The sequence below is a fragment of the Hemibagrus wyckioides genome, linkage group LG03, assembly GCF_019097595.1.
Source record: "Hemibagrus wyckioides isolate EC202008001 linkage group LG03, SWU_Hwy_1.0, whole genome shotgun sequence".
NCBI classification, from domain to species: domain Eukaryota; kingdom Metazoa; phylum Chordata; class Actinopteri; order Siluriformes; family Bagridae; genus Hemibagrus; species Hemibagrus wyckioides.
Genome location: NC_080712.1, coordinates 34,927,358 through 34,935,024, shown reverse-complemented (window position 1 = coordinate 34,935,024; position 7,667 = coordinate 34,927,358). Strand labels below are relative to the sequence as shown.

At 45.1% G+C, this 7,667-nt stretch overlaps 1 protein-coding gene across 1 annotated transcript; it reads left to right on the top strand.

Moving 5' to 3' along the window:
• Nucleotides 1–3,014: 3,014 nt before the first annotated feature.
• On the top strand, nt 3,015–7,218 carry srsf5a (serine and arginine rich splicing factor 5a). The gene is made up of 8 exons (XM_058386520.1): nt 3,015–3,147; nt 3,763–3,900; nt 3,995–4,065; nt 4,181–4,294; nt 4,429–4,498; nt 5,955–6,028; nt 6,116–6,223; nt 6,361–7,218. The coding sequence occupies exons 2-8, from the start codon at nt 3,775–3,777 to the stop codon at nt 6,614–6,616; spliced, it is 819 nt and encodes a 272-aa protein (XP_058242503.1). The 5' UTR covers nt 3,015–3,147; nt 3,763–3,774; the 3' UTR covers nt 6,617–7,218.
• The last annotated feature ends 449 nt before the right edge of the window (nt 7,219–7,667 follow it).

The following is a 7,667-nucleotide window of genomic DNA, read 5'->3' as shown; positions in this document are numbered from 1 at the left end:
CTTTTAGACCACTTTTAATAATGAAATATTTTTTTCCAACTGAACTTACATATAAAACGGATTAGAAATTAGTTTTTATACCTTATTCATATCAGACAATGACAGAGGGATATTCAGAAATATTCAGAAATATATTTAACATTTATTTCATCTTTTTGTGAATGTTTGATTATTCAGCTGGTTTGCTTTAACATGATCTGCATTTACATTATTATTTTTGATTACATTTTATTTCTCTTTCATTTCTACACCAACAGTATTTTATTTATATAATTCCACACATTACTGCTGAGGATGTGCGTGTGAGGTGTTTGTGTGAGGTGTTTGTGTGAGGTGTTTGTGTGAGGTGAGTGTGTGTGAGGTGTTTGTGTGAGGTGAGTGTGTGAGGTGTGTGGTCAGTGTGTGAGGTGTGTGTGTGTGAGGTGAGTGTGTGAGGTGAGTGTGTGTGAGGTGTGTGTGTGAGGTGAGTGTGTGAGGTGTGTGGTCAGTGTGTGAGGTGAGTGTGTGTGAGGTGTGTGTGTGAGGTGAGTGTGTGTGAGGTGTGTGGTCAGTGTGTGAGGTGTGTGTGTGTGAGGTGAGTGTGTGAGGTGAGTGTGTGTGAGGTGTTTGTGTGAGGTGAGTGTGTGAGGTGTGTGGTCAGTGTGTGAGGTGTGTGTGTGTGAGGTGTGTGTGCGTGAGGTGTGTGTGTGTGAGGTGAGTGTGTGTGAGGTGTGTGTGTGAGGTGAGTGTGTGAGGTGTGTGTGTGAGGTATGTGGTCAGTGTGTGAGGTGTGTGTGTGTGTGTGAGGTGTGTGAGGTGAGTGTGTGTGGTCAGTGTGTGGGTGGTGTGTGTGGTCAGTGTGTGAGGTTAAGGCCGTGTGTAAAATAAGCTCAGTGGTCAGTTCAGATGTATGAATAGAGTGGTAAAGAATCTGACTGAACATTTAAAAATATCTGTGGTCAGTGTGTGAGGTGTGTGGTTGTTGTATGTGGTCAGTGTGTGAGGTGTGTGGTTGGTGTGTGTGGTCAGTGTGTGAGGTGAGTGGGTGTGGTCAGTGTGTGGTTGGTGGGTGTGGTCAGTGTGTGAGGTGAGTGTGTGTGGTCAGTGTGTGAGGTTAAGGCTGTGTGTAAAATAAGCTCAGTGGTCAGTTCAGATGTATGAATAGAGTGGTAAAGAATCTGACTGAACATTTAAAAATATCTTTAAACAAACACTGAGATTAAATTTATACCCTGACTGTGACCCCCATGATTTCACCATGACATGCAAAAGGGGGCGGGGCTTTCATTAATCCACTTCCAAACATGGTCATGTGACATCCATTAATAAAAGTCTGGATTTATGCCGCAGTCACAGTGACTCTGACCTGACCAGTGGTGAGAAGACTCTGAGCTCTGAAGGATTCTGTAGACTCCAGGTTACAGAGAGGGAAGAACATCACGGCCGCCGCCATGACAGTCTGAGACGTTAGGAGGAAGACCGCCAGCCAGCATCAGTGACCTTATGATTTATTCACACTTTGTGTTCAGGATTGAACTGACTGTGTTGAAGACTCTGAAGTAAAAGCTGCCATAAATCTGTAAAGTAGTGAAGTGAGGTTTTGATGACCGAAGAGGAAGTCCGTGTTGAGGAAGTGTTTGGTTTCTGCTCCTCTGACGTTCAATGAAGCTCTTCAGGCCCAACATCCGCTGCGGGCTCAGAGTTTTGTTTTTAAATGTTTATTCAGAGCTGTAGTAGTGTCAGTAATATCAGTATTAATAGCAATAAACTCACATGAAAGTGCTCATTATGGTGAAAGAAAAACTTGCAGAAAATCAGTCAAACTGTTCATTATCTGCATTCTTAGTTCTTGATTTTCACTGCAGCCACCATGGTGGAGTTACATCATGAAATTCCATGTAGGAAATGTGTCCCAGTGGGAATAAAGGAGAATTCAGAGACTTTGCTGTAGTGCTGATCAAATGTCCACTGAAGCATTGAGCACTGAAGCCCCACCCCTTTTTTGACCTTTGCACCTCACACACTCAGCTGTATGGTGTGTGTGTGTGTGTGTCTGTGTGAGAGTGATAACCCTCTAACCTCAGAGAGCTTTAGAACCACGTGACCTTTAACTTTTGAGAATAAGTGATTATTTTGGATGCACTCTGTGGCGTTTATCAGAGCGACTCCGTGTCACTGTTCCACACCGAACCCCAGACGTGATCAGTCATGCTGTTGACGCCTGTCAATCAAACCCTTTATCCTCTTCTTTGATGTCATACAGGTTGCCATGGAAACACACACCTTCATGAGTTTTGTACATCATATAATCAGTATTTTCTTTTGATTTCCTTCACTACTGGACAATTTGTGGATGTTTTTTCTACGTTTGTCAGATTTAAACCTGGACTGGAATTACGTTTTATGATCTGAAATATATTACAGTTTTACTAAAGCTAAATAAAGGATTAAAAATGTAAAAGATTTTCAGTTGTTTTTATGTAGATGACAACACACACACACACACAGTGTTTTTTGTTTATATTTTAACCAGGTTTGGATGAAGTTCTCTGTTTACTGGTCAAAACACGGGCTGAGGATGTGGTCACTCTGCAGGGTCTCTGGATGACTCTGTGACAGAAACCTGGAGGTGACCACTGAGGTGGTTTAGACACTTTACAGATGTTTCAGACCCTGGACAGGGAGACATTATATCTCACACTTAGATGAGGAGATCTGTGGTTAAGCACACACACACACACACACACACAGAGGTCTGCTCTGATCTTCTCAATCTGCTGCTTTTACCTCAGGATCATAAACACGAACCGTTCCAGAACTTTCCCGAAAAATCCTCTTAACTGCTAGAGAGGGAGAGTACAGCGCGCGCACACACACACACACACGTGTGTTATTTTCTCGTGTCAAAACTTATATGGCTTTTATTTTTAAAAATTTCACACAAGTATTCAAGATATAACTAAAGGTGAACAATGATATATATATATATACGTGTGTGTGTGTGTGTGTGTGTGTGTTCGTTCTGTGCTCGTTTTCGGTTGGATGAAGTGGTAATGACGCAGGCCTGTAGGTCCCGCCCCCTCTCACGCGCCCCTCACCCTCTTCAGTCACTTCCTGTATCCTTCTTTGCTCGGACGCCATTTTGTCATTTTGACTAGCAGCTGCGAGGTGAGCACGTCGTAGATCTTCTGTTGGGTTTAAATATCTTCTTCATAAGTACTGTTGCCTTAATAACAAAATAATTAATGTGCGATTACATAATATATTTACGTGTTGTATTTGCTGTATTTTTATGTGTTTTATCTCACCGCGAATCGAGATTTAACAGTTACCGGGTGTTGGGGCTTATGGGGCAAGAAAAAATGTGATTCGTGTTATTATTCGTGTTAAGTTTTCATACTCTTATAAATTCGACGATTATTTATGTAAACGATAATCTGGATATGTAGTTTGCTGATAGTTTGAATATATAAGAATTCTTTTCGAAAATGAATCTAGTAAGCTTGGGGCTGCAACGCACTGCTGGACAGAGCTAGGCTACTGCGCATGCGCATTGCAAGGCCAAGCTAATGGCGGAGCTGGTGCAGTTTTTCGCTTCTAGAGAATTGTCGATTTCTCAGAGCAGGACCTGTTTTAATTACAGTTCGAGGATATAAGCTGGAGATGTTTTAAACCTAGTTTCTCGGCCTACTCTTTGGACATAAATAACTTAAAGGTGTATACTGAGTGTTAATGATCTGAGAGTTAATAATGAACACAACTCTTTCTCTCCCACACACTCAGATCTTTTTCACCATGAGTGGATGTCGTGTGTTTATCGGCCGCCTGAGCCCTCATGCCCGGGAGAGGGACGTGGAAAAGTTCTTCAAGGGTTACGGACGCATCCGAGAGATCAACCTGAAGAATGGTTTCGGGTTTGTGGTGAGTACTGTCTCTCTCTAACACACACACGGGTACTGTGGTGATCTTCGTGTGTGTGGGGTGAAATGCAGCACTGACAGGTGTGTGTGTGTAGGAGTTTGATGACCATAGGGATGCGGACGACGCAGTGTACGAGTTAAACGGAAAGGAGCTTTGCAACGAGAGGTACGCTGAACATCCAGTCCTGCTTTAGTTTGGAGGCCATTTGGTCACATGATTTCTGTGATGTAGCGGTTTGTGTTTATAAGGTGTATGACGTTAGTGTGCTTTTGCTGTACAGAGTGACCATCGAGCACGCTCGCTCTCGCCGCGGTCGAGGAGGCGGAGGAGGAGCCGGCAGCCGTTTCTCTCCCCGATTTGGAGGCTACCGTCAATCACGCAGTGCAGGATCCAGGTCTCTCTCTCTCTGCATTACGGCCGGTTCTCGGACAAATCGATTTTCCACATATCCCGTGGTTAATCTTCTTTAACGGACTGAAATGGAATCGTGTGTGTGAGTGTTTGTCTGTGTTTGAACATCTCTCTCAGGTATGGCCCCCCCGTGCGTACAGAGCACAGGATTATCGTGGAGAATCTGTCGTCCCGTATCAGCTGGCAGGTGAGAAACGTGCACACACTCCATCCATCACTCTCTCCACCCTTTATCATTAAAACACTGTTTTTCACCGCACTACAATACGAAGGCTAAAAACCTTGAAGCCTGTTTTTTTTTTTTTTTTGTGGTAACTTTGTGAGTAATTCCTCTTGATGATAAATATGCATTTAGTTTATAAATATGTTTAATCTGGTTTTTTTTCTAACTGAGTCCCGTCTCTTTAAACCTTTTCTTTAACAGCTGTGCTCTGGTATTCTGGTTTAATTGGAGTTGCATGCGCAGCCCGTGAGGTGCATAGCGCCCTCTGCTGGTTGTGTTCTGAATAGTGCTTCTCCCCATACGCAGTTGTAGCGCAGCATAGCCTTATGGGACATGGGTAGCCCCCTGTGGAGGGTCTCTGGGGCCTCCAGGTTGCCCCCCCACCCCATCCCGTTTGGGTCTTATTCTGGTCGTGGGGGGCACGCACACAGTCCTCTCTCGCTGAGTCTGGTGGGTCCGTGCTTACGGAGGCCGGAGGTCGTTTAAACCGCGTTGGTTCCGTTTGCTATTTGGACAAGTGGCTTCTTTGCTAATGTCTTCTGTGGTTTGGAACGGTAAGTGGACCAACACACTGCTAGATTACATGATGGATGCAGGGAGGGGGGTGTTTACTGTAGGAGGAGGGGGTGGGCCAAAAAAAATGGATCGCTCTGGAGGAGGAATGAGGAGTGGTTTTGGAATGGGATGAATGATTCAAGTCTTATTAATGAGAGTGCACGTGCACACACACACACACACACACAGGGGGATGCAGATTTTTGCTTATTATTTTATTCACATGAACACACAGAACAGCTCAGTGGCTGGTTATAACAGGATCAGCTCCTGAATGGCCTCACCAAGATTTCACACCAACTTCAGCAGATCAAGTCGATGCCACAGTCGTCCAGCAGGTGAAGCGCCCCCTAGTGCCCTATCCCGTGTTTGTTCAAAACACCACCACGGTCATGACTGCAGGGTTTCTTACAGAGACCTTATGACTCCATTCACACAATGTCTGTGAACATTACCATCAGCCACCTGATATGAACCACACTGCCCTGTTCAGGATGACCATACTGTCCACTCTGCTCTGTTTTCAGTGTTTTCCTGCTTCTCTAGTGCCCCGTGCTGGTGTTTGTCCTATTAGTGTAACATTGTGCAGCATCACTGCAGCATGCTGCTGCCTTTACTAAAGCAAAAGATCACCTGCAGGAGGACGGAACACCTGGGCAGCTGTTTATTTACGTCACAGTGCACTTTGTTCTCACCGTTTTATCAGACGTCACCCGTCTGTGGCCTAACCAGCTCGCCCTTTATCTACCTGGCAGTGTGACCAGAGTGTGTTTCAGAGTCAGGGTTTGTGTAAAGGGTTAGGGTTAGGGTGTGTCTGTGTCTCTGTGTGTGTTGAATCACTCACTGCGCTGCTGCTTTGCTTTAGGACCTGAAGGACCTGATGAGGAAAGTGGGAGACGTGACGTTCGTGGACGCTCACAGAGCAAACAAGAACGAGGGGTAAGTTATTTACAGACTCACGTTTACTCTCTTAACCCTGAGGTAAAGATGTGGTGTTTGTTTAAACCGTGTGTGTTTGTGTGTTAGGGTGGTGGAGTTTGCCACACACAGCGATATGAAGAATGCCATCGAGAAGCTGAACGGTACAGAACTGAACGGCCGCAAGCTCAAACTTTTCGAGGACCGGAAGAGGAGGTATGGGTTGTGAACACACACACACTCTGATGTATTTATTTGTCTACAATTATAAATCCTGCATCCTGTACGTTGTTATATCAGCTCTGACTGTATGATATGGCACTGGTTAACCCTGTGTGTGTGTGTGTGTTCAGCCGCAGCAGAAGTCGCTCTCGCAGCTCCTCCAGATCTCGCTCTCGCTCGCGCTCCAAATCTGCCAGCCGGAGCCACAGCCGTGAGGATAAGCGCGAGAGCAAGCGTGAGAAACGCTCTCGCAGTCGCTCTCGCTCTGCCAGTCGCACGCCGGAGAAGAAGACATCGGCCAAGTCCGAGTCCCGCTCTCGCTCCCGCTCTCCGTCTCCCAGGAAACAGTCTCGCTCTCGCTCAGCATCCACCGAGAGTCAGCACTGAGTGTGTGTGTGTGTGTGTGTGTGAATGTGTGTGTGAATGTGTGTGTGACACTGAGGTTGGTTCACATCTAAAAGAATGTGTCAGTTGCAGGCAGTTTGTGTATCTTCATCTTTACGGAGAGTGAACCTTCTTAACCTTTTGATTTTTATTAGATTTTTTTATTTGATTTTTCTCTATGGAGCTTTATTAGATGTAAAGAAACTGTATGTGAGGTAAGCAGATGAAGTGGATGAGCTGATGTGCTGTGTGTGTGTGATACACACATGTGCCTGGTGTACATGGGTGTATTGGTCATTCTAAACTGGCGGCCATGTGCCTCCACTGTGTCGTAGCTCTGGTGTAGAGCCGAAAAATCAGAGCCTCACACGTCCAGCACGTCTCAGCTGACCAAAGTCACCTGGAGGAGGGAGTGTGTGTTTTTCTGCTTTTGTTTTTGTAGTAGAGATGGCCATTAAATCAGAACCAGTCGAGTGTGTGTGTGAAGGGGTTTTCCATTGTTCTGTACACATTTCTTTTCAGTCATCATTGTGCTGTGTCTTTCTGGTTCTGTAACTACTTATGAGGATTTATTACAGAAATAAACTGTGAATCAGTCCTGGGTACTTTCTTTGTGTGTGTGTGTCTGTGTGTGTGAGAGATTTAATGAGGCAGACTTTCTGCATTAAAGTTGATTTTCTATAACAGCCTGTTCCTCTTACACACACTGCACATCTGTTTAGGTTTAAGTCTGAAACCAGTTTCTATCGCCACATGTTCTAGCAGCTGTAAACATCCTCACCATTCTTTCTGCACAGAAAATGAATCAAGCTTCTGGCTAATCACAGTCCAGTCCTCAGCGGTCAGCTGGATCTTCACACACATGCTTATTCAAACAAACCTGAGTATTAAACACCTTATCTTTTCTGCTCTGTAATGTTTTGACTCCTGATATAGAAACAGCTCTGTGTACTAACGCTAGATGGCGCAGTCACTCTGCTGGCAGGCTCAGGTCGTGGGCGGAGCCTGATTGCGTTGATTGAAACAGGCCCCGCCCACATGATACTGTAACTCT

Bases quoted from the DNA above. Each gene is read 5' to 3' on its own strand.
- srsf5a (XM_058386520.1), top strand. From the start codon at position 3,775: ATGAGTGGATGTCGTGTGTTTATCGGCCGCCTGAGCCCTCATGCCCGG. The intron at 3,901-3,994 runs GTGAGTACTGTC...GTGTGTGTGTAG, and splicing joins AGAATGGTTTCGGGTTTGTG to GAGTTTGATGACCATAGGGA. The intron at 4,295-4,428 runs GTCTCTCTCTCT...CATCTCTCTCAG, and splicing joins TCACGCAGTGCAGGATCCAG to GTATGGCCCCCCCGTGCGTA.